Source organism: Bombus terrestris, chromosome 4 (assembly GCF_910591885.1).
Source record: "Bombus terrestris chromosome 4, iyBomTerr1.2, whole genome shotgun sequence".
Classification (NCBI taxonomy): domain Eukaryota; kingdom Metazoa; phylum Arthropoda; class Insecta; order Hymenoptera; family Apidae; genus Bombus; species Bombus terrestris.
The window spans coordinates 8,087,086-8,114,589 of NC_063272.1; the positions used below are offsets into that span (position 1 = coordinate 8,087,086).

Sequence of the window (27,504 nt, forward strand, 5' to 3'; positions counted from 1 at the left end):
ATTAAAGAACACTGAAACAAAGGAAATGACGAAGTGAAATCTTAGTCATTAATGAGATTCAAACAGAAGCCAAAAGGTCGGACGACGAGGCTTATGGTTCGCATTCGTTTAAGTAGTTCTTTTCCAACTATTCAGAAGCGTGTCTCGTGCTACAAAAAAAGGTAAATTTCGATCCACAACTGCCTGAACACGTGAATTCACTTTCCAAATTGTATTGCCTCTCGTTTCCAGTGTGTTGTTTAATTTCGTAGCATTCTTAGCTAAGAGAAAATATAAAGAAAATTAAATTTTTAAGCTGTAAACGTTCTTCGAAATCTTTTAGATTCCTTCATGGAGACTTCAATTTGGTGTTCCTAAAATGCATTTTTCGACTTTTCCTTTTTAACTTTATGTAACTTTTATCGAACTTTATTTTTTAATGATCTAAGTTAGTATTCTGAATAGATGAAGATGTGTGCCGATTGTATTTCGTCGAGCGACATGCGTAATCTTCAATTTGTTTAAAAACAGCGCGATGTTGGACGAGAAACAACCAGCAAGGAAACAAGAAATAATATGGGCGGCCATTTTGTGGTACATTTATATACACGTCCTTGGAATATACGCTATCTGGTTTTTGTTCACTTCCGCTAAATGGATGACTGTGATTTTTAGTAAGAAAATACGTACTTTATTATTCTTTTGTTTGACACGACGAATTTTGTAACTTGTGATACATTTATCGCTTCAATCGTTCTGTGCCCCTTCACTAAAATATAGTCCTTTCAAGAGTTTAATTTATTATTTGTTCGAGGAACAAACGGTAATAAAATTATTGCAGTTTATGATCCATATTGCTTTATTCTTTCATTCTATTAAAACAATAATCAAATTCTAGCGTATACCTTTTGTGATCAGTCAATAAATTTTCCAGCATTGTTTATAACGATCCTTGGTTGCCTTGGAGTGACAGCAGGTGCCCATAGATTATGGGCTCACCGTACGTACGAAGCCACGGGATCTCTTAGGCTTCTCCTCGTGTTGTTTCACACCATAGCAGGAGTGGTAGGTATCTGAAATTTCTGCTTAAGGGATGAACCGGTTAATAAGTTAATTGTTATTACTACAGCTTAACTGTCATGTTCTTATCCTAGTAAATCATATTTTGTTTACAGGGTTCAATATACTTACCTGTCATGTTCTTATCCTAGTAAATTATATTTTGTTTACAGGGTTCAATATACGACTGGGTATTATATCACAGGCTTCATCACAAGTATTATGGGACAGATAAAGACCCTTACAATCATAAAAAAGGATTTTTCTATAGTCACTATGTAGCTAATATATTGTCACCGAGTATGGACATTGAAGAAATCAAACGTGAGATCGATATGCGTGATATCGAGCAAGATGGCTATGTTTGGTTTCAAAAGAAGTAAGATTTTCTTAACGAACGCAAAAAATGTCTAATTTCCTTACATTTCTTATTATTCTATCAAAAATTATTTTTGACTCTTTGCTTCCACTTGTTTAAATTTCATTTCTAATAACTTGCATTGCTCTTTCTACTCTTTCCAAACAAGAGACCCTCGTTTTTTGGCAATATAACACTCCCCTAATAATTTCTGGCGCTGACTCTTCTTCGCACAATTCCATTTCTTCGAGCATACATATTTTCGTTCGATATTTAACTTTTTGCCTAATTTTTCACGCATCTTCGTAACCCAATTTCTCTTCTTTGTATTTACAGATTCTACTGGCCATTATTCATAATATTCGGACTAATATTGCCATTGAACGCGCCGCTGGAATACTGGGACGAATCGATGACTGAAAGCATACTGATCACGGGAGTGCTACGATTCGCCATTACGGTGAACGTATCTTGGCTGGTGAACAGTGCACGCTTGGTCTGGAGTATGGAAACGCAAAAGTTAATGCAAATTTCAGATACCTTTAGCATATTGTACAAACTGTTCTTTAAAATGCCTGGTAGCCACGGCACTGTCAGGATAGACAACGATGGAATCACCGTTCAATAAAATGTTAAATTCGTTGAAAATATAAGAAGCTTGATGAAACTAATACAAACGACGCTCTGATTAATCATTTCGCTGTAATCGTTCGACAAAATTAACAAATTCCTTGAATTCGTAAAATACAATGTAAATTTAATTAGAAATTTATTTTCTTTAGTTGTCAATATCGCTTCATATCCATGTCCATTATTCGATAAAACACTATGCATTAGTTAACGAGAAAGAAATTCTCTTCTTAATATTCAAGCAACACGAAAGAATCATGAAGTTTCGTACAAATAAATTTTTATAGAAAAATTGGAAATTAGAGAAAAGATCTTGCATTGATATCGCAATAAAAAATTAAAGAAATCTTTGTATCGAAAATTTTTGCATGATCAAGTATCAAATCCAAAGCAAACTACTCACGGTTGCAGATTGCCACAAGACAACATCAGTATATACTTCCTAACGAAGTCATTTTGGCCGATGTATCACTACATGGTACCATGGGACTGGAAATGCGGTGAATTCGGCAGCTACGCGGACGGTTGGGCCACGTTTTTCATCAAAATATGGCACGAGCTCGGTTATGTTACTTTACTGCAAACAACTGATTCCGAGGATGTTAGAGAAATGCTTCACGAGGTGAGCAAGAAGAAAATGACGCTTGCGGAGGGCCTTGGAAAGCTGAAAGAAAAATCTATGTACAACGCAAAAAGAATGAAGCTGATGGTTAGGAACTGAGCTGAAAATAAAAGTGTACCGATTTGTCGCAGCTTAAAACGATAGATTTAATTGTTCTTTTATCGTCTTTCTTTACCAACGTTATTTCATATGATTCTGAGCATCGACAAATCGTACAAATTATTACTCACTGACGAATATAAACCTTTGTTACATTATGATAATATATTAATTTTATAATAACAATTATATAATTTTTGATGACAAAACCATACAAAGAAGAAAAGATCATTAAACATTTATAATTGAAATTTCATTCAACTACCTTTAGTTTATTAATCATTTTGTGTAGAGAATAATATATTAGTTAATTAGAGCATTTCGTCTCAATTGAAAATTGGGAAACTATCAATTGCTCTAGGTTGATCGGTGTTAGAAGAATAATAAGGCGACGAAATATAACGGAAGAGAAACCACCATGTGAAACAAGCTTAAATTACTAAATCGCCATTCCATCAAATTATAGTTTAAACGAAATTACAATTAAATTCACACAACGAATTTAATTTTGAATTCAATAAAAACAAAAAAAAAAGCAAAACAAAAAAGAACAGAAAGAAAGAGGATTAAGGAAGAAACGAGAAAGTATGTCCGTTCTAAATGCAACATATTTATCAAAATGAATCGTTCGGTAAACGTCCGGTTACGTTACTACTCATGCAACGAGAAAAAAATTAATCAAACGAAAGAAATGATTACCTTGAATGCTCTTATATAATTATCGGCATGCTACGAAATGGAATAAAATCAATCATTTCGTCCTGATCTGGTAACAAAACAACATATATATATATTTGTCTCTTAAAATCTGGTAACACATCACACTTTTATTTAAAGTTAAGATTAAATCTTAGAACTAATCTCAGATAGTTCCTTGCATAGTAAACGTCTGCGAATGGACATATTTGTATGTCTGCGAAAAGATCTTAGTATACTTGTATGCGAGTTCTTTATACATATGGGAAAAAACACATAGAAAAAACGAGGGCGATCTCGTGAAAAATACCGTCATATATACTTTCTTCAAAATTTCGCACAACGTTAGCGAAATTTGCCCCCCTCGTCTTTTTTCACATTAATTGCTAATCTTTATGCAATCTTTGATATCAATCTTCTGTGTACACCGTCGTACCGCCGTCGTAACGCGAATTCATACAATTATCACACTTCTTATACTCACAAGTGAATATCCGAAAAGCCAGTAGGGTGAAGGAAAATAAGTAGATGCTATATATGGAAACGAAGAATTGGTCAGAAACAATTGGTTGTCATAGCGACAACCAATTTTCAGAAAAACATATATGATGGATACGGCGAATGTTCTCTAAAAGTGTGCAGATCGATGAGAAACATGTTGAGCATCCTTTTTTTTAATAAATCAACGAAGAGAGAGGATTTTGTTTCTTGAAGTGATACTTCGAAATTAATGTTCTAAGACATTTTTGGCAAAGAAAAATTCACCATATGTTTGAACGTAGTAATAATTTTGCTGCCTACTGTTCCTTTTTTTAATGAAGTTCTGAAGATAACGAAGGAGAGCCTTGCCTGAGAATTCGTTTAACTAATTTTTTAATTCTTTACATAGAGAAGGATATTTTGTCAAGGATGGAATGTCTCTTAGAAAAACAAATATTAAATATCAACAAATTTCACAAGCGTCCGCACGATAACAAAAAATATTCAAAGTAAGAGGTTCAAGTAGAAAACTGACAGTCGTTTACATTTACATTAAGCGTACAATGTTTTCTTCACTTCCTTTACAATCTTTCTTGCAATCGACTACGTTGCAAATAATTTTACAAATATACACGTGCAAATCGTTGCTGAGCACGACATGCTTTTCTTAAAGGTACCAGAGGCCTTCGTATTGATCGACATCATCTTAGTTTCGTTCGGCTTTTTCTTCTTTTTTACAATCACGCCTTCTAATGTGTTTTTTCAAATAGTGTCGTAGAGTACAAATATTATTGTGTTTTTTACACGCTCACTTCTTATTAGGGAGAGAGAACAAATTAGAAAGATATCATATTCTGTTTCTTTTATCTTTCTTAGTCTTTAACCCGAGAAGGCGTGACGATTCTTCTATTTTTTAAACATCTTTAATTGAAGAAATGTATTGTACTATCTTTTGCAATTCTACATATCACAAATTATAATGTCAATTTCCAAAAACGAAAAGAACATTGCTTCCTACCATACGTATAGAAAAATATTTAGGACCATATCAGTAATAATAGATGAAGATAATTAATGTTGTATTCAGTAAAAAAAAAAGTAAATATAAAAGAAGAAAAAAGAAAATGTTCGGAGAAAGATCAACTAAAGCTATATTTTTTTACATTCTCCTTCTAGTTTCCGCTTTCTAAGGTTAAATTCGACCCGATAGCGAGTCAAACGAGAGGAAAAGGAATATATATTAAATTCCAGTGTCCCCATAATTGACTCAAACATCACTACTAAATAATTTACGTTGTATTGTAATTAAATTTCCAAATAAAAATAAAAAGAAAGAGAGGAAAGAGAAAGTAGAAACGAAAGATAGAATTTTTATTACAAAAATAGCATGCTATTATATAAGTAGGATGATAGCAAGCATCTTGGAAGAATTAAGGAACGATCATAAAAGGAAAAAGGGAAATGTGTGAGGCGAAAAACAATAGTGAAACCGTACGAATCAGAGTTACGAAAAATTTTCAATTTTTGAAAGAACGAATGATTTATAGCACTAAAAGGGCTAAAGAGGCATATTATCATAAAGCATAAAATCCTCGAAGAGTTTCTCTCGATTCACTCGGTTCTTTATGAGAAAACGTTTAACGCGTCCTAATTGTGCGGTCGCTATAATAACTAGCGTTAACATAACATTTTTTCTGATTAAACATGCTAAAAGCATTCATATCTATCTCCTTTTATCCTTCGCAGCTCTGATATCGACTATTAATATGAAATAAATAAAAGACAAAGACAGTAAAGAAGCTTTCTAAGGATAGAATCCACACTGCCATCGGATAGAGAACTCAAGAACAGAAATTTAATTCAGTATCCATAAATCCTATGGAACAGTTTCACCAGCTATTACAAGCATCAATGTTCTTCGGAGTTTGGTATATATATATATATATATACATATACACATATATATTTATATATATATATATAGTTTTAAATTATCATCGCCTGCGAGTCTATCTTTACGATCTAGGACGTCGTTAAAGTGCCTAATCGAAATATCGATTTTCACCCATAATCACTGAGAGTTCACGTAATCATATCGACTGTGATCAGTAATCCGCAAGACAGCCTATGCCGTCAATCAAGATATAAATATTTTTTATTTTGTAGAAATTGATATTCAAAGTACGTTAATTATTATTTTAAGATTACATTACAATAACATAAGACTAATAAAATAGAATAGATCTTTGTTCGATAGTAACGCGTACTTTTGTACACTTGGGGCGAATATCAATCTTGGCGGAAACACGCAACGAAACAATATACAATGTTTTATCCTTTATTGTAAACCAATATCGGAAAAAATTGGATATAACTGATGCTAATATAACCGGCTAACTACGAATATTAAGAGCTATCCCAAAATATTTCAATTGATTACCGGATAACTTATATACCACCCCTTCCGTAAAGAACTGTACAAAAAAGTAGGCTATCGTTTACTATTTTCCATTGAGAAAACGATAAGCCTAGCACAATATTTGTGTCCGTTAATGATCTTTCTTCAAATTCACCACCATTGTCACATCTCTATCTTGTTGCGTCTGATCTTTGTCACCCCAACCCCACACGTTATGGCTTCCGTCGCCGGTTCTCTCTACTCGTTTCCGCACCAGATCTTGAGGTACTATCTTCATATCGTAAGCGAGGCCAAGTTTTGAGCAGGCGTCAATGAATAAAGTTGTTATGTTAACTTTGTAATTGCCCAATTCTGCCGTTTTGTAGTCCCATGGAAATACGTGATGATAGTTGTGCCAACCCTCACCTAAAGCCGTTATGGCTACCATTTTATTTTCCACGGGGTTGATATACCTAAAAAATATCATTTAATTCCTCTTCCATTACATTTTTTCTTAATATAGCTTTTTAGAAAATTAGAGATTTTTGTCATTGATTTTTTTTAACGCGAAATATACGACGTCTTTTTTTCGAAACCGACTAACTCGATAAATAGAACCAAAACTATGACAAATAATACTAACTTGTCATATGGTTTGTTTCCAAACATATGGGCCGCAGAGTTGACCAGCCAAGTCATATTCAGCGTATAGACGTAGCGCAAAACAGTAGGGACGAAGTAAGCGTTCCCCCAAGACTCGTCCCAGCAGTAGACAGGAATTAGAGTAGGTACAATAAAACACAGTAGAGGCATCAGAATCGCGTAATATCTGCAAACACATTGTACAACGCATTAGAAATCTTATCTTTCTTTATTTGTTCATTTTTATTTATATTTATTTAGTATATAAAATATAATTAAATTATCTAAAAAAAAAAGAACTCAAGATCGCTTCATTCTAGTTAAAAATACTGTAACACTACAATCTTCTGCCATAGTGATCAACCTTCCTGAATGTTTCGAATCGATTCTTAAAAATCTTGTAATTTAATATTGAATGTAGAAAGAAGATCAAATTTTTCATTTCAGTGGGTCGCAAAAGGAATCGATAAAGGGTACTCACTTTTTCTGGAAAGACAGTATAGGATTGTTCTTCAGATCACTAAGATCAATTCCTTTGCCTTTCGCGCGAATGTCCGGATGTTTCCTACACAGCAACCAACCAACATGCGCGAAGAAGAATCCCCTCTTTGCGTTATGAGGGTCTGCGTTCGTCTCGCTGTATTTATGGTGAAGTCTGTGATCTCTAGCCCAATCGATTGCCGCATCCTATCGAGGATAAACGTATTAGAAAAAAAATAATTTAAAAACAAACATTTATTTACTCTGAACCATTTCTAGTTGCACCAAGAGTCGGGCATTACGGGAAGTATCGCTACACGATCTTTGATCTAATTAGAGATTTAGAGATCTCGTTTACGTTTGATTTCAATTTGGAGAAATCGAATACTCTAAGAACTTGTACTTCTAGTAGAAGAACTTTTCGGATAATCCAATGATTCAAATATTTTTTTATCTCTCAATGTTGTCATATCTACTTAATGTAAGCAAACGAAATCTAAGATTCAATAATTTCATCCACTAGATACAATACAGTTCGTATTAAAATGATTCAAAAGCCGTCAGGATAATAATTTTTTTTCTCTTTTCTTTCCCAGTCTTATCATATAGCGAAGTCATCATACGGTTCACCGTTCAGTAATTACTCGATCGACTGCTTACTTGGAAGGCTATTGTGTTGCCAATCATCAGAAACAACTGCAGGGGCCATTTCGCTTTGTATGATCTGTGTGCCCATAATCTGTGAGCGCCAGCTGTAATCCCCAAAGCACTGAACAAATGCAAGCAGAGCGCTGCAAAACAAAAACAAACGTTAAGGATACTGATCTTGACCGTATCGATACGTAGGAATTATTGAATCTTCTGAAAGAACGAACTAGAGTTGACCATTTATAAACTGGGTTTTGTAAGTTTCATTAAGTACGATAAAATTTTTATCGACATGTTTATTACGTTGCATATACCATTGTTCAATAATTAAAACTTTTTCAAAATGAAGAAAAAATCTTATCAAAGAAAATCAAGAATAAAAGAGGATCAAGTAAAAAATTAATTGTTACTTTACAATCTGTTGATAATTACGTTTGTAATTTCAATTTTATCACGATAATAATTATTATCAGAGTGAACAACAATACAGAAAGAATTCTTTCTAGAACAAACAAGGAAATCTGAGTACGTCAACATGTCAACATGTGTGTGCAATTTAACGTCTCACTGACGCATATTATTACTTCCCATCTTCCTCTTTCAAATAATTAATTAACGCTGACTAACTTATTCGTACAAGCTTTGGTTTCGTTGGCATACAACCCACCGAACGTACGATTTCTGAACTCGAATTTGGTACGATGCCATTTTACGAGGTCATTTTATCGCATAGACAATATGACTGGGTCTAGACAATTCCACAGAAGTTGTCACGAATTTACAGGTAATTAAGAGAATTTCTTTCAAAACGGTAACGGTACAATAAAGTGAAAGAGAGTGAAGAGGCGAATTAAATTCATTCAACTGAATTATATTGATTGCGGAATTCATAATTTTTGAATTAATGTCGATCCTTGTATCGCAACTAGCAACTTACTATGTTAGTCAATCCAAATTAATATACATGTGTTCTCTTTAAGCGCTTATCTTCCCAATCATTCAAAAAAAGAAAAAAAAATATGACCATTAATGAAATCAAATACTTTGGCACTAAAATTTTAGAAATTTAAAGTGAAGTCAAATCCCTTTGGTCTTTAAACAAGTCATGTTGAAAGCTAAGCAAAACGCTTGAACTTCGTAGTGTATTAATCACGTCGATAAATTGCTTATCATGTCTGCCAGAAATTTTACGCGATTATTACCCTTATATTTCATACATAAGCAAAGTGGTGAAGTATGGAATGAATTAGCATAGTAGGAATATTACGAGAGATAAGTTGAATGGTTTGGTTGTTGACTTATAACAAGCCAATCCTGGTTACAAAATATTATAAATATCAGTATTAGGTAATCGACGAAAAATATTTTCAGGCTTTCACTCACCAAATAACAGCGTCGCCCATTTTGCCGATGTAAGAGCGAGGTATAATCCATAGACGGCGCCTATATGAAGATACGCGAAAATAATCACATTCCTCCAAACGATTTGTCTCTTGTATTTCGTTTTAGGCGCGTCGATCACCCTTGAGGACTCATCCAAAGTTTCACCCTCAAACAGTACACCTGTCGGGCTACTCGTTATATTCGGCGCCATACCTCCTTTCTTCCTAAAAAGGGAAAACAGTGTATTAGAATTACTGAAACAATTCGTACAAAGCTACAAGAAATTCACATGGATATTAATAAAGAGTGCAAATTTATCTACATAATTTAACATTTCAACTTCGTAATAGTATTACGTTATAATGAATGCAGAAATACTAATCAAATCCTGTTATGTTTTTATACATTTTAACTCGACACAATCGAAAGAATTGACGTCAACGTAGGTATACACAAATATGTGACGCATGATATATGTATATGAGAAATGAATCATTGGAATTAGAATGAAAAATGTGCAACATTAAGTATACATTTCTTACGCAGAATGGAATTATTATTTACAATGGTGATTCTTTTCCTTTCGCAGCTTAACAATGTGACATAAAAAACAATGTTTGGAAGAACTTTCTTGACACATATTTAAATTCAATTACGTATGTATAAGCTATTACATAATGTTGTAACGTTAAACTGTTGAAACATCTTAAAAGATATAAATAACGCATATTAAATTCTAACGAAAGTTCAACTATAATGATTTTCTGTTTCCTTTTCTGCTATCTTACGACGATATAGGTGTATCAAGGTTACTCTCGGCTAATCAGAATCACCAAAAACTGAAAAACTCCGATACGATAGCATGGAATATATATATGGTAGGTTCGACCAACACTAATTAATAATGCGTGATAATAAAATGATATTTTACTGAGAAACTCGAATATTAGTCAGTTATTAATTCATCGGCACAGTTCTTTGAACGTGTTGGTAAAGTTGATGATTATCGTGCAATTATTACACAAGAGGGCAATTTTCAAATCAATTTATTAACATATGTGACCCCTGAGGTATTTCTTCGATATAAGAGTATCAATTAAATTACTCTGTAAATCTTTTTATTCCAGTAATTGACACGATGATATAATGAAAAATCTTTATTCACCGAAATTTATATCTCTTCATAAAGCAGAAAATTGTTCCATAAAACGATTATAAATCGAATTTTTTTTCTAATAAACTGACATGCATTAACTTCAATTGTATTCAACTGAACATTAAAACATTTCATTCTTTATTCAAAATGGCAATTGAATGCTGTAATAGAAAAATCACACTTCTACTTGTTTCGTTGAACCAATATACATTTATTAAGAAGTCATAATACGAAATGACATGAAATACAACAAACTCATTACAATATGGTCGCTCAATTAATGACAAAATGACACGAACGAAAGAAATATCAAATAATAATAACTCTCCATTCACCTGAAAAATAAAATACCTAACTAAGAAATTTACTAGAATTCTTATCCTTGGAAATACAAAAGTATGCCGCAGGAAACGCAGAGAACATCGAAGAAAACACAAGAGAGCAAAGAATAAGAGAACCGAAGGAAAAAAAATTCTAGCACTCACCAAACCTCCTTTCTCCGTAATAACAAAAAACCATACCTGTTCATCGGTTTACAGACGTGTCGCCTAAGTACATTCTACATCCTCATACATGGAATCTCGTGCAAACGTTGCGAAATATTTCCCGACATGAAACCGAACAACCATCCCTTCGTCCCGTCAAAACAGGACATCCCGACGAAATCGATAACACCAGCAGTGAAAACAGCTTCCCCGACCAACCTTACAAATTCAATCCATCACCTGCGACTCTACTCGTCCATGATTCAACGATTTAATCCTACGATTAACTGATTCTTTTACCATCTCCTTTTGCTAATAACGTCTCTCATTTGAAATTTAAACAAAAGTGTCCACCGTTAATATTTTACAGTTCGAAAATTCACTCTCTTTTACCTAGATATGTTTAATGAACCTTAGATCGTATTTAAATCGTCCTCAAAAGTCGCCACTTTCACTATTATCACGGGTTTATCACAGTCGTCGACCCGTAACGTCTATACATATATTCAGGGACAACAGCTGCCAGACGCCCGTTTGGCAACACCTGTAACCTCCACTACGGGTCCAGAGACAGCAAAGGGGTGGAAGAGGTGGTGGCAGTAAACCGAGTCAATGAAAAATATGCTACTGGGGTAGAAAAGGAGAATGAAATATTTCGTCGATGCCCGAACGTGGTCGTCTATCGACTGAAGGCTAGATCGCGAGACGCGCGCCCTCCTTGGTACGCAGGCTCGTCCGTACCGCGTACCGACGCGACACCACCGAAATATGTACATCTTCTTCTTCGCAACGGAGTTTCGTTGGTTGAAATTCTTTCCTAGGGTCCGTTGATTCATATCAAAGACCATAAAACCGACTAGAACGTACATCGTCCAGAACCTTGACACAAGTTCAGTTGAACAAGTTGGGGTAGAGACGAAGGTTTAGGGGAGTTGAGAAAAAAAGTTCGGAGAGAGAAAGACAGACAATGGAGGTTATGAAGGTACGAGAGGGTAAAAGTGTTGCTATAGAAGACAGAAAATGTTGAATGATAACGTTATGGGGGGGAATATAAAGGAGAGCGAGTGTAAGGATAGGGTTAGCATCGGGAATGAAATGGCGGAGATGTGGCTGCAGAATTTTTAGAAAGTAACGGAGACTGTTTGCTTTGAAAAGAAATTGCTGAATAGGAGGCAGAGATATAGCGGAGAATGGGGTGCCATGAAATGGGGTTGAAAATGATAGAGATTACGGAATGGAATGTCGTTTAGTATCTTATGTACAGAAAGTCGAATCACTAGGACAAAGAGCGAAGGACAATTCATTAGAAATTTTATAGCAGTAAACGCAAAATTTTGGGTATAAAATATAGCGAGATATGCTAGAACGAAAGATAAAGAATAGATGAATATTACAATTTTTATCAACAAAATCAGAATTTCAACATAACAATTACCGTTTTTTCCGGTTTTTTATCATTTTTATTAAGAAACGTTTGTTCATAATTTAACATGTTCAGTACATGAAAGCGAAATTAACTTCGTATTACTGTTATACTACTTGTACTGATTATTCCTAAATACACATACATATGCAATTATTAAACATCAAATGTATGATCCATACTAAAGGAAGAATCTCCATATTTTGTAATCGAATTTCTTTATTGAATTTGAATCGCAGGTCACATCCGTAAGTCATAGGCAATTGTCAATCATTTACGTTACATTAACCAATTATCAATTATACATATTCTGTTCGTTATATTGGCTGAAATTAAAAGGTCGGAAAATGACTGATTTGTCGACGTTGATAACCTCGTACATTCATCACAATGAATTTTTGAATGACCTTGTGTAAAATTACACAGTGGAAAATAAAAATATGTGTAAAATTGCAATTCACTTTTTCCGCAGATAAAAAATATCACAACAATTTATATATTACACAATGTGTGATATATAACTAGCGACGGAATTATAAAATCGTTATTTATATAAATTTATTTATAATGTACAATTTATGGAAGTATATTCCTCACAAGGAAAAGGTTGATATATTCAGAATATAATGTTTTGTCCAAGCCATAAAAAACAGTATCATATCCATGTAACATAAATAACGTCTTACGATATTGTTTCTGTGACAATTACATAATTAACTGTTAACGTGTTTGCATTTATAGCGATAGCGTTATAACACAAATTATTGATCCATATTCGTCAACAATTTGTTAATAAAAAATGATACATATGCCATAAATTAAAGGAATCATCAGTCGAAACGCAATTAAATTGGAAATTTAATTCTTTGACTTCTTTAGAATCTAGCACTCTTCTCAGATAACGTACAATTTGCTATGGGCACTATAATTACAATATTTTAGTTATTGTATCTTTTCACTTCTTGTTTAACCTTTTACTATATACAATCTACTATATAACAATTTATTATATAAAATAAATTAACTTTTTATTTTATTATTTATAAGCATTATTTTATTTAGAATAATAAAGTAATCGGAAGCAGGACAACGATACCGATCGATATTAGACTATTCGTGCGTTAATTCGATAGTGATCAAGGATCATAGAGATTTTCTAATGGTATGAAGATAAGGAGAGATTACGTACCAAACAAACGTATCGCGTGATTACATAAAGCTAATCGCATTTACGTAATTCGCCTAATAAAATACTTTTCTATGCTTACATGCGATACACCTTGACTACATCGAAATATATATATAGTTCTAAAATTTCAATCGATCATTTCGTCGAGTGCATATAATTTATTCTCAACTTATTCACAGGTAGATACCGACTATACCAATATAAGATCTTGATGAAATAACCGAATTATGTCATGATGATATGATGATTAAATGGACAACCAATTTAGCGGTCAAAGAAATTCATAAACAGATGAAAGTAGGAATTATGTCGAATTGAATAGAAACGTGAACGAATACATTCTTAGACTATTTATGAATGCACGAACACGCGCGGCTAAATATTTAGAAACTTGTGTTCTATTCTAATCCACGTTTAATCAATACCATTTGTTTATAATTTTTCAATATTTTGTCACATATATCTTTCAAACATTATCATTGTAGTATCAGTGAAACAAATGATAGATACAATAACGTTCGACTTTTTATCAATTTTCCATTGATACGTGATCGGTCAATGTCGACTCTTTATCTTTTACATTTATAGTGTCTATCCTCGACCTACCAAGAAAAGGTTCTCGTGTGTAACTTTAATTATTTGATTAGCCACCGGTACCTGCTGCTCGAAGAGTTAAAGCTAATAATATCCAGCTTCATGAATTCATATCGGTTATAAATGAATAAAAGAAAAACAGAATAAGAATAAATGGAGATATGACAAGAATTCAATATATAATGCTATATATGAAAACCTGTAAAAAATTAATAAAATATGTATTTACAACCATCTAAGTTTCTTTACATATCAATAAAGAAAATATTCGATATTAGGAAGCAAGCTACACACATGTAATGTACGTACCTGTAAGTATATTATAACATCGCATAGATGATTGTAATTGAAATGATATGTTAAAAATAAACAGGCATGGTCTTATCTTGATAAAAATTAACATTAATTTTTTTTTTACAGTGACAACAATAGTCTATGTGTATCGTAAAGATAACAAATCTGTCAAATATTCCACCAGCTGGTTATTTTGGACAGTTCTCATATTAAAGATAATTTATAAATGGTAAATGTATGAAAAAAAGGATATTGTCTTGAAAATTCTTCGAATAGGATTTGAATTTGCAATAGACTGCATACCAGTACGGCTGGCATCTTACAGATCACGCCACTGTCATTTCAGTTACAATCACAGTTTCACTTTAGAAAATAAAATTTTGATATTAACTCTTTCATAACGTGAAAAATTCTACGATATTTATGCGTATAGGTTGCTAATAAATACCACCAATTACGTAACGTAGTTGTTTATACTACGGGATAATATTTATCCCTCCACAAAATATTGTGAAAGCAGAAATGCAAAAGAAAGCTTTACGAAAATAAGATAGTTATTTTTCATATCACTTATCATAAATCTTTCGTTATTTTATAACACTTATAACTGAGAGGCTTGAAAGTTTAGAAATCTTATAAATTATTGATTAATATCATTAACTTCAATTTGTCAGACTCTACTCTTGATTCATTCATGATCTATCTATTGTTACCATTAGTTTCAGTTTTTCAAACGTTATTATTGTGCAAAAACTCATTAAAAAGATTAAGATGTGTAAGAGCTATGACCGCACTCCTTGTAACATTATACACTGTTACATTTAATTTGCAAAAATTTGAATTATAGAAATATTTGAATCAAACCACAAGCACGTGAACTGGTAATCTAATCTAAAGTGACTCTGAATATGTCTTAACACTAAATGTGCAAAGTTAAAACCTAGATATATTGTGGAGTTATCAATGACTTTTGTCCCTTAGATTTATTGCAAAATCTGACGCAAAGCTGCTCCTCATTAATATTCGATGTCTGACAATAATAAAACTTCAGATAATATTTACTTGTATTAAATATAAATGATAAAAGGCTAGAAATAATTTCGTCTGATTTGAAGTTACAAATAAAAACCAGGAAAGAAAAAACGGATTTACATGTAATTGTATTTTAATTATAAATTACGTAAATGCGCGTGCAATATTAGAAAAACATTTGTAGATATATGCATATGTATAGTTCTTTTTGTTACAATTTTCTGTTGTCATTGAAAACATTAAAATTAGCTATTGCTACAAATACGTACAAGACTTGGTAACAAAATGCAGTGGTACAATGTTAATCCTAGGAAAAATTGAGTAAAATATAAATCGAGTCTATAAAAAGGATTAAATACCTTACATTTCGTAATAACGTCCAATAGATATATAGTATAAAAAATACACATTATACACACATAAGTATCATATTTCGTTCAATCATCCATGATATCTGTATCTGTTCTAGGAAACAAATTTCTGAATGAATGAATAATAATCGTAAATCGTTCGAACTGTAACGAGCAATAAGAATCATGAAAGGAGGTAAAAAATGAATTAATGTTTACCAAGATTTTCTGAATTACGCGGGAAATTCAAGTAGTATTAGCAGAGTATAAAGTAGTATAGGCAGAGTAAACGCCAACAAACGCAGAACCGCTTCGATAATAGTGAGTTTCTGCTTGATAGAGGGACACCTAAAATCAGACACGTTGCGACGCCCCTCGAACTACGGCTCAGCTGAGATGGTCTGAGCCAATCACGCTGCGCATTGCTGCTCTCGCCACTTCAAACCAGCGAATGGTGTTCGTTGAAATACGTGCGGCTGGTCGCGCACCACACTAGAATAGTATCGACGTGTTTCTGCACCGTATACTAGAATACATATACCTCGTGGAACTCGCAATCCGCAACGGCCACGTGTCTGTGTGTTGGCAGAATACGTGTGAGGTGAGCGCCATACGCTTTGAGAACGGGGAAACGTGAATTTACCGGGCCGAACAATCGAGAAAAATGAATCGAGAGCCGGAGAAGGGAGAATAGACTGATTCTCCGTTCGAAGCGAGTCGAATTATATCGGAAGACTGATTTTCGAACGGTGAATGCAAACGTAACACGCTCTGAATCGTACGGAAAACACGCTCAATCGATGAACCTCCATAGAGCAACCTTGAGCATGAAACTAAGAAGATTTAGATTCGGAAAAAGGATTTCTAGTATTTCGGGTATACACGAAAGAGTTGTAAGAAAATTATGGCTAAAAGAGTGGGAGATTGGAATAAAGCAATTTCGTTACCGCATAAGATGATATAAATACACGCCGCACGTATAGTCGACAGAAACTGTAAGATGTTAAATCTTAGTAGAGTTATTTCGCAGTTGGATGTTAATTCAGAAAATTGTTTTTACCATATAATGAATCAGTTTTATCTACTAACACTTCAAAACTATGTGAATAAAACTCACGATGTTCGTAAAAGATATCAGAGATATTGATCTCCAGAAAGATTAAAAAAAAATTAATGACAAAGAATTATATTATGGGCTTAGCATACTCATTCAACAATATTTCTTTAAGTGGAAGTAATTTAATCTACGATATCAACATGTGGCACTCATCAATTATACATATTATGTTTTACGTTTGGGTTGGCAGGTGTAGAAATCGTTAACACGTAACCGTAGTTTTATTCGAGGTTTCCACAGGTATCTGAGTTTGTGCCTTTGGCTCGGAGAATGATTTTGCTTTGACTATTGCTTTTTCAGTTATATGTGAACAGGATAAAATATATTATTTGTTTCTTTATCTTTCTTTATACTTCCATTACCAAATATTACTTATATTTCTATAATTCTACATTACAAAAATAAAAAAGTCTGGAACTTTATAAAACATTACTTTGTAGATATATTTCTCTCAAACCTGTGCTTTTTCCACGAATTCAATGTATTTCAATAGCAATAACTGGGAAACTTCGTTTATACGAAATATTTAAATAATCGATAAATAAATCTCTTTCGTATTGCGTGCAATTTGTCATAACAACTAGCGCAATTATAAAACGTAATTGATGACGTTGATACAATTGTCGTAACTTCATATACAGTACAGGTTTCGTTATGTTCCTTAATTCACACTCTGGCGAAGATTCAACTCAATGATAACTGTATGAGGTCTTATAGCCAAGCTTATAAAGAATTTTGTGCCAATAGATCTCGAACGCGTTCTGCTATTCACCTATTGACTTAATACGTTCACTGGTGATTGAGTTTTCCCAGATCAATTTTACCCTACTATATTTTCACTTCTATTATCAGACATATATTTTTTGAAAACAAAAATTAATGAAAGAAGATTTCAATATAAAATTTTTATAATACATACAAATGGATATAACAAAATCTATATATATATATATATCTTTGGTTTGATAGAAAAGTGACTTTAATACAAAAAAGTCTTTAATACAATATTATCCATGCATGTAACTCACTAATAAGAAAAGAGCTACAGAATTAAAATAATTTTTGAACCTATGATATTTTCTTAAATAATATAATTTCATTGCATAAAATAATAAATGTTTAATTCTCGAAATTGTTCCTCTTCCAGCAAACTGACGATATATAGCAGGTAGTTTTGACCCGCTTTCATATCGCTTCATCCGATATCCGAGACTTAAAAGCAATAGCTCGCATTGTGTCCGCATATTTGCACTGGTATGCAATTTATGTGGGCATAAGAATCAATGTATTTTATTTTTTGGATTTACTTCAGATCTAACAAAAACACACATGGCGGAACTTCGTTACATCAGAAAGTGTAACTTGTACACTGTACAAGTTGTAACTAGTACAACTTGAAAAATAATTGATAATTATCTTGATTTAAATAATTTACGAGAATCTGATTGCTCTTAACGAGATCGTCGAATAACGCAATTTTCTATAATTAAAAAATTGAGTTGATTTAGACAAAAGGCAGATGCGAAATAAGTGAGGAGGAAACTTTCAGAAACGTTGAAATGCGCATGACACGTAAGATTTACGCAGGTATATGGGTTACCTTATACGACATAGAGGCATGCATAAAGCGTCAAAAAACGTGGAAAACGTAACTATAAAATGCAAATAAAAGGAAAACCCCCAAGCGTGATTAAGTACATTTATGAAATTTCTACATGATCTCTTTCTAATTAATTTCAAATGCTAATCAAACTATTATTATGTACTGTAGTCATTTATACATACATTACATATTTTACAGTTTAGGAAGTATACGAAAAATATAGGTGTTCATCTTAAACTAAATTAGCCTATGCAAACTTGATATTTTAAACGTTCGACAAATATGTATACTTACATGTCGCTTCAAATATTGAATGGATCTTATTGTATTAATAACTAAAATGGCAAACTCTTACCGAATTCCTACGAATTAACAATATTGGTATTTGCGCAATTATACATCAAGTAGGTATACATATACTCACTATGTTTACTTGTTCGTATATTTCATATTTTAAACCGTACCATAAAGTGTTTATCCAAATTCGTAAGATGTACAATTATTGTTAGAGTTGCATATTTATATCGTTGATATAAAATAAATACACGTACCAAAACATTCTATCAATTCATTCTTTCCGCGTTTTTGAGAGCTTCGTTACACCGCGAGAAGCTATTAAAAATGTTAACTCTTCTATCTATATCGATTTTATATCCTTTTGACAAAGAAATTCGCATATTCTAACGTTTTAGATCCAAGAATTTAAAAAAGAAGAAAAATTCTCCTTTACAAAAATTTGTCTATATCCCACCAAAAAATAAATTGTTTAATCGCTTTATTACGCGTCCAACATTGAGCGTATTGCAAATTCTTTAGGAACATAACTGTTCATTTCACGTAAATTAACTTTTTGTATCGTCGAATATTGGCGACTGTCATGGCAGTCGACATGTTTGAACTTCACGGTGCGTAATTGATTTTTCTAAACGCTCTTAAGAGTCTTCAATTTCAAACGAAAATTTTATGTTAATAGATAACGCACATAACATCAGCAGTCCTATAGAGAAGGGGAATGAATTTTAACGACACGTAAATTACATTAGAATTACAAGCGGAAGAAAGGTATAGCTAAACTAAACTTTGAACTTGGAGCTAAAGTCGTATGTCGGAAGGTAAAGGTTAATCTGGAGATACAATTGATTCGCATAAATCAGAAAATGGAAAAATTAAAGCAATGAAACTTCAACTACATCTCCAATCAACGCTCAAAATATATATACGTACATGTATTAAATAAGCTTATCACACCATGTCCAGTAACAATGAACGTGCATGCGTGAACGTTGAACAAATGCACAACGGAGTATACTATATGGTGTAATAAATGTGTAGGCAACGAACGTCACACGCGAATGACGAGAAGCACGAGATGCTGCGTGCGAGAGAATCACGAGGCTTCGTTCGCTTCCTCGTCCGCGTATTACGTGACTCAGTTGTTGACTAGACATTAATTTGAAAAGTGAAAAGCGTTATTACGTGGTCGATCTAATTATGCGTTCTTTAAAGAAAAATATTTTAACAGACACGTTATCAAATCTATTAAATAGTTCAACTGTGCATATAAATACTACACGCTTAAATGACCCCGAGTTTTGATTAACGACGTCCCCACTACTTTTTAGAACTGTACGTTCCAAGCAATCTTGGAACTGTATAAGTACGTTGATGATGCAACCTTACAATTAAATTGTTGAGATGCGTACCATCGAAACAATACCATAAGCAACAATCAATGTTAATTGCGCGGTAATTAATTTCTAATTCTTAAACATTGTCGACTCTCTGAATATGAATTCCATATGGCAGAACGTAAAACTCGATGTTATGAAGGTAGGACGTTGTTATGTCTCATTCACGATCACGTATTCGCAGTAGAGTGAGCCAAAGTAAGATAACACCGGGGATTGTAAGCGAAGAATGGTGTACACATAGCATGTAGCATATGCGTACGCATATAGCATATCGTACAAATCTCGTATTCAAACATAAAGTAATTAAGTAAGATTTATTATAACTTTATGTAAAATATCGGATGTTTATAATTAAAGTGGCACTCCATTTACATGAACGATATCGTAGATTTTAATTCACTACATTTTAGCTGATTTCCTATTATCTAAATTATTGCCAGGCGTCAATCCACTTATATGAGCGTCTAACATTGAAATGTAAACAGTAGAAACAGGTGTTACGTGAAATACTTTCATGCTTTACAACTGATATAATTTTAATTACAACATTGTTATATATTCAAGAGCAAATGTTCGGTGGAATTCTCTTATACGAACGAACTTCTATTAACAGAACGAAAAATCACAGATGGTAGGGAGAAATACGTGGCACTCCTATCATATCAACGACTTAGTTATATGAATCAACTTGTCCCCCGGCAAGTTCAAGTTTATATATCGTTATATGATCGACGTATAGTAGATCACGATTTAAGTTACATACATGGCAAAAATGAACACTCATCGTCTTTGATATTTGAAGACTTTATGTATATACGGATTCTTGTTTCGAACAATTTGCATTTTCATCCAGGAATTACGGAGAGTCTACTTACAAAATGTTCGAAGTCCATCATGTCGATGTTCAAAGATTTTCTTCACAGAATTTCAGAGTTAAAGTCCACGTATGAGATTGTCAATCGTCATCGGTTGAGGCAAGGAAAGGCGCAAATGCAATAACACCGGTGATGATCTCACGTACTTAAGATTAAATTGTCTTATGTGGAATAGCTGCAAAATTTCACGCGTAATTTGCGCACTATATTTAAATCGTGTCTTAATGCGATGTAATAATGCGAATAACACGTTGCAAACTATTATCATTTACAGGGTTATGAATATTGAGTCATTGAGTGTATGAAGCAAACATACATCCTTTATTATTCGCTACATCATTGCGATTTTGTCATTGAACTTCCGAGATCAAACCGAGGGCATAGTTGATTGAATCAACTTGAAATACGTTCGAGAGGAGTTTAAAGAGGCAGTCAAGTGAATAGAAGTTGTTCGAGCATTATGAGGTATTGTAGACTCGTACTTTCAACTGATTTCAGTTTCTTTGTGTCGTATAATGAGCTGATTGCGAGCCGTAATAGAAGAAAATACCGAGCTGTGATACTTCCGATGTAAAATAACAAGAGAAAGGTGTTGCGAGACGAGAGAATTCGCGCGAATAAACTTATCGAGCAAAGTATACGCATAATTATCAAATTTTAAAAAATTCGGCAACTTGGAAATTTAGGAATTTTTGATAATTTAGTAATTTTGAGATAGTCTCTGTGAGATGTGAATTTCTGACAATTTGAACTGCACTATTGGGACAAACAGCTACATCCACGTAATATTGGATCATTAAAAATAATTAAACTAATAGTTGTTTAAAAACAACAGCTTCCAGTAATCCTATTATTTACTTTGACATTATGAATAAATGAATAACTTTAAGAAGCGTAAAAAAAGACTTGTGCATAATATATAGCTGCATGCCATTTTGTATATTTGTGTAATACTGTATCATGTATATGGTCAGTAAATTCAGCGTGCAGCTTTAACATTAGTCCATTGAAACAAGATAATGACAAATAAATGTCATAGGGTGCCGCTTTTTTATAGCAATGTTAAATAAAACGTAATGGGCAATTAACGTTCAAGGTTGGGGCACTCGCACACATACATATTTGCATATTATCGCAACTATATTCAGGAAGTAATCGTTTACAATTTAGAACGACACACTTCTGATAACGTATAACCACGGTCTCATAATCTTTCCTGCGTACATCCGATAAAATCAAGCATAACAGTGGTATTGAAACTACGTAATACTAATATCGATCATAATGACTATGCTAAAAATGTTACAGATGTTCAAGAAAATTACATGGAAAAAGTTGCCCGACTAAATACATTAATCGTAGGTGACATTGCACGAAATTCTAATTCGGAATTTCTATATTTTATGGAAATGCATGTATTAAATTCTTAGGAAAAAGATTATCCCGTTTTTTCATATAATCCGATTTTCATATAATCTGTAGTAACATTTTTTTAGTATATGTGTTGTAGATGTATTATAGGTGTGAGTAGTACATGTTTTAACCGTACAGCGTATAAATATATTTCTGTTTACCTTTGCGAAACATGCTCATAACTGATTATGATAATTCTTTATTTAATGTATGCATGCATGATGGTACTGCCCCACCATATTATAATTCAAAAATTAATTTTGATTCCGAAGTCGCATGACGTATTGCTATGCTATGAAAAAATTATTCCTTATTTTTATTTCTTCTTTTCCCGAACAATTGTCGCTATTTGAAGAATTCGTAAAATACTTAGGATAAAATGGAGTAATTTCGAGATTTTATAGTAAGTAAATTGAAATTATTTTAAATGCAAAGCAGGTTCAAAATGAACATGACTGAATGAGTTATTGCAGTCGTTGAAGTTTACAAAGATATGTATATAGCCTAACTAATTAACACCTATATATTACGAAACACCTGAAAACTGAAACATTCTAGTTATAGAAATTCGAAGGTAATAATTAAAATATTATTATCTAATATTATTTATATATGTTTTATAATATGTATTATATATTATTATTAATTTTATACTTGTAGTCCAATATGGTGTGCAGATTTGTCAATACAGTAGTAATTAAGAAATCTAAATAGAAGTAAGTTTTCAATACAATATTTAACAATATAAATGATGTATGTACTTTAAAATAATGCGTCAAATAATGCTAATATTTGTTATGTAACTAACTGAGGAAATAAACAACAATTATGAAATAGTGTGAGAATTTCAAACATGAAAATCTATTATTGATAAGAGCTTATTCGATTTTTTCAACGATAGGACATGTAAAATAACTGACGCACAAAAATATTTTCTATGGTCGGAAGTGCAGTATATGGGAGCTGGATCGAACCGCTGCTACTAATCGACTTTAATCGAATCGACGTTTCCGGTGGCCGATTACATCCTCGTATTTGATCAAGAATGAAATTGTAAACGACGCGCCGCGAATGTATCATTCGTCTTAAAAATTGCAACTACTTCCAACTAGATTATAAATATAGCTTTCACTCTCAGAAAATGAGAAACTGTTATACGCAGAAAAAAAAGTTCAAAACCGTGAGATAACATCTAATAAAAATACCCGAGTTAAATTTTTGACGAACGAATTTACCGAGAACATAAAGTAATATTTGTTTCAGGTTCTTAAGATCCATCTTTGAATTTCATTAAATTAAAAAAAAAAAATAGGTTCTTATGTAATTTTGTAAGTATTAGTGTAATAAAGTTATGAAATAAAAAAGAGAGTGTTTTATTTCGTTAAAATTGAACGAATTTTTGAGAGATTAAATTATAATATGAATATTGTGGTACGCATCGGTCAACTTTTCTAAATTTGTAGGCCCAGTAACAGTGTGCGTTGAGAGAAATACTTGGCTACCCGAAGTAGAAGCGGAATAAACACACTGGATCTACTTAGATCAACGGTCAACCTTTGCCAATAACAAGTGAATCGAAGAAATGTTTCCAAACAGCTCAACAGGTTTGACACCGCTGAGACGCTGGTCCGAGGATTGGCACGCACTGTATCCTTCAACCTCGTTAAAGAATTGGTAATTCGTACTTCGAATTCAATGGCCTTGAACATGTTTCGAATAAATCATGTCAGTGCCATATCTTATACAAATAGAACATATCAAAGTAATAGAAAAATATGTGCAGAATTATGAATATTGTAAGATCGATGAGAAAACCTTTGCATTGAGTGGTGAAATTATAGTGTGAATATAGATATATTACATTAAATTTCGTCTACTATCTCATAATTCCTATACTGACTAAAAATATTTGAATTAATATTATATACGTTATTCTACCGAGATATACAATGAAGCTGAAATTTTTAAGAAATTATAATACCCAATTATTTATAATTACTCATATTACTGATTACGATCACTACTTTCACAATATCTTACACTATCTTGTAACCACTATCTATACTATCTAAGCACTGTAAAAAGTGCATTATCTTCTCTTCGAAAATTTCCGACAAATCGATATTGTAAACGTAAAGTAAAAGATCAAATATTATACCACGCTCGGAATTAAAAGTACTAGTTTATTTTAAATGGCTTAAGTTATGCGAAACAAACCATCTCCGGGATGGCGGGAAATACAGATAAGAATAGATAAATATTTAGGTTTCAAATAGTAAGCAATGCCACGAAAAGACAGTAACAAAAAAAGAAAGAAGAAAGGCACGTAGCCAGGTTTACATCTAAATAAAAACATAAAAGAGAACAAGGAAAGCGTAACTATTTTTACTACTTGTCGCGCGGTATCGTAAATCTTGTTATCGCTTCATAACTCTCAGGCGAATGTTCGTGCGACCGTAGTACCCCGTTCCTAAAGTTACTAGGATCACATATATGTGCATATATTGCAACATACTAGAAACGTATACGAATTTGAAATTCAAGAAATGTCATTTCATGTGCGTGTTCTCATACCGTATCGAAGGAAGGAAAAGTTAAAAATTTGTATTTTTGTCTACAAAGTCTAAAACAGACTTATATTACTTACAGCAATATCAAGCGATAAAAAATCTGGTAATTTCAATACTAAAGTCAACATAACATTATAGTATTTGACTCGTTATATATAAAAGAGAAATTGCTTAAAAGATGTTTATAGTCGCAAAAGAATCAACAGAGGATAATATAGTTTACAACTAATTATACGAAAGATCTTACGACTAGCATGTACTCAAACAAAGTACTCAACGCTAGAAACAACGTGTATGATGATTTATTTAGACGCCATAACGATTAAAGACTGTGGCAAACGTGATATTGAGACTTTATATTGTAGACAAGATACACAGAAACGTAATTAAAGCTGTCATATCTAGCACGCGTCAATGAAATTTATCTTGGATGGATGGCCTTACGTTACCTGCGGTCGTTTATTTTTTTCAAGTTATATTAATTAAAAAACGCGTGACTTGCTTGTCTCATCCAAATCAAGCAATCGTGAGTTTTCTTTTTTTCGTTTCGTGAGTTTTTCGAATTTCGATTCGAACTTTCATGGGAAAAAAGAAATTGAATGTTTGTCACTCAGTGTTCATCACTCCTTAAACGTTAAATTAAGGTTTTTTTATTGCTATTGCTATGGTACGATTCACGCGAAGGGAGAAATTTCCTTATTATACATGTATATGCGTGAAATAGGTAATACGCAAATCCGGTATTATAGAGCTAGCAAAATTGAAATTAACGGTACATTATTTAACGCTATTCTAGTTCATCCGTTAACACTATAATTATCAAAATTGAAATGACTTATTTGTAATTTTGAACTTGAAAAAAAATGTTCTTGGTTTATAAGGCATTCTTAAAACTGCGATTGTTTTGATGATTTTATACATACAAATACAAATTTTATATTTATATACACATGTATATATATCTACATACGTTTCTTCTATCTTGATTTATTTGCTAAAAATACTGTATCGTAGTTGTAAATAGTTTTAAAATCGAATTATTTTGGAACAACGAACATATACAGCACACACTATAACACTATTACATCATCTTGAACACTGATAAATTCTCAAACGTACGAAAGATCTGATCACGCGATGTTGTGATGACCGGCCGTCTGCCGAATTGAGAAACACAAACGGAATTATCCCAGTCTTTTATCAATTCGCAAATGTTTTATAAGAAATGACTGTGAAAGAAGGAGATTATCCTATAAACTTTGATTTCTTCTCTCTCTTTTTTATCTATCTCTTCCTTCTTATCTTCTCTCTCTCTTTTTTTTCTCTCGTCTTACAGAAAGTTCGAAATTTTTAATTTTACTAAATGGAATAATTCGAAGATTCTTAACGATGAATATATACGATCGTATGTAAGAGACGAACAATGGAGATAGAACAGTAAAGAAAACATACCTGTTAGCTCTATTACTACCCTTGTTGAATTATTCGCCGGTTAACCTTTCTCGTTTAACCAACTTAATGAATGTTATCGCCTTACGTCGTCGATGTGACACGATTTTATAAATTAATTACTGTTACACAAAGGTCTTTCTCTTCTAATCGTCCAAATTGACTCTTTGAGATGCACTATTATCGCTCGCGAATGGATTCCCAGTCTCGAAATTGAACGATCTGACAGCAAAGCAAGACTGAAACGCCGGCAACACGAGGCAAGAGCTAAATAGCCGACAAACACAAGCACAAGCGCGCTCATCGTTAGACGAAAGAACTAGTGGCGCCTCCCCGCGTTCATCCTGTGACCTTACCGGCAAATGCGTAAGTATGCGTGGTTCTATATATATATATATATATATATATATATATGCACCTATATCGAAGAAAGTACATATGCACATAATTCTTTACGCAGTATTCAATATATGTACATATTCTTCTGTGTTAATGAAAATAAAACACATTTTTGTATGAACCTTTTTTGTCTTTTGGTTTCGGTTAAGTTATGAGATTGGAGATAAGAAAGGCTTTATCCAAAACGTTTCATTTCTTTTTTTAAATTCTTTTATAGATTTTTTTATAGATACGCTGATGATCCTGAACGCGTAAATAAAGAAAATTAGAATATACGTAAGCCCTTTGTATTGTTAGAAAAATTCCTCTAGAAAAGATATCTTCTTATTTTGTACCATTGCTACTATTTCTCATTTAAAAATTTGGGAACCGATAAATGGAATAATATGT

At 32.7% G+C, this 27,504-nt stretch overlaps 2 protein-coding genes and 1 long non-coding RNA gene across 4 annotated transcripts; 2 read left to right on the forward strand and 1 right to left on the reverse strand.

Annotated features, from left to right (window-relative positions):
- Nucleotides 1-6,394, forward strand: LOC100650033 (acyl-CoA Delta(11) desaturase-like). Of its 2 annotated transcripts, XM_012307794.3 has the most exons (6): nucleotides 1-161; nucleotides 511-653; nucleotides 914-1,044; nucleotides 1,212-1,417; nucleotides 1,733-1,915; nucleotides 2,438-6,394. In XM_012307794.3, exons 1-6 carry the CDS (start codon nucleotides 52-54, stop codon nucleotides 2,745-2,747), a joined length of 1,083 nt encoding a protein of 360 aa, XP_012163184.2. In that variant the 5' UTR covers nucleotides 1-51; the 3' UTR covers nucleotides 2,748-6,394.
- npve (acyl-CoA delta-9 desaturase) lies at nucleotides 6,246-26,967 on the reverse strand. Its single transcript, NM_001280889.2, is given in 6 exon segments — nucleotides 6,246-6,794; nucleotides 6,965-7,150; nucleotides 7,445-7,650; nucleotides 8,104-8,234; nucleotides 9,475-9,698; nucleotides 26,719-26,967. Coding segments are annotated over 5 exon segments (1,056 nt in total). The 5' UTR covers nucleotides 9,686-9,698; nucleotides 26,719-26,967; the 3' UTR covers nucleotides 6,246-6,472.
- Nucleotides 18,144-22,340, forward strand: LOC110119241. Its single transcript, XR_007223901.1, has 2 exons — nucleotides 18,144-19,121; nucleotides 19,410-22,340. It is a non-coding gene; the product is annotated as an uncharacterized LOC110119241 (long non-coding RNA).
- Nucleotides 26,968-27,504: the final 537 nt, after the last annotated feature.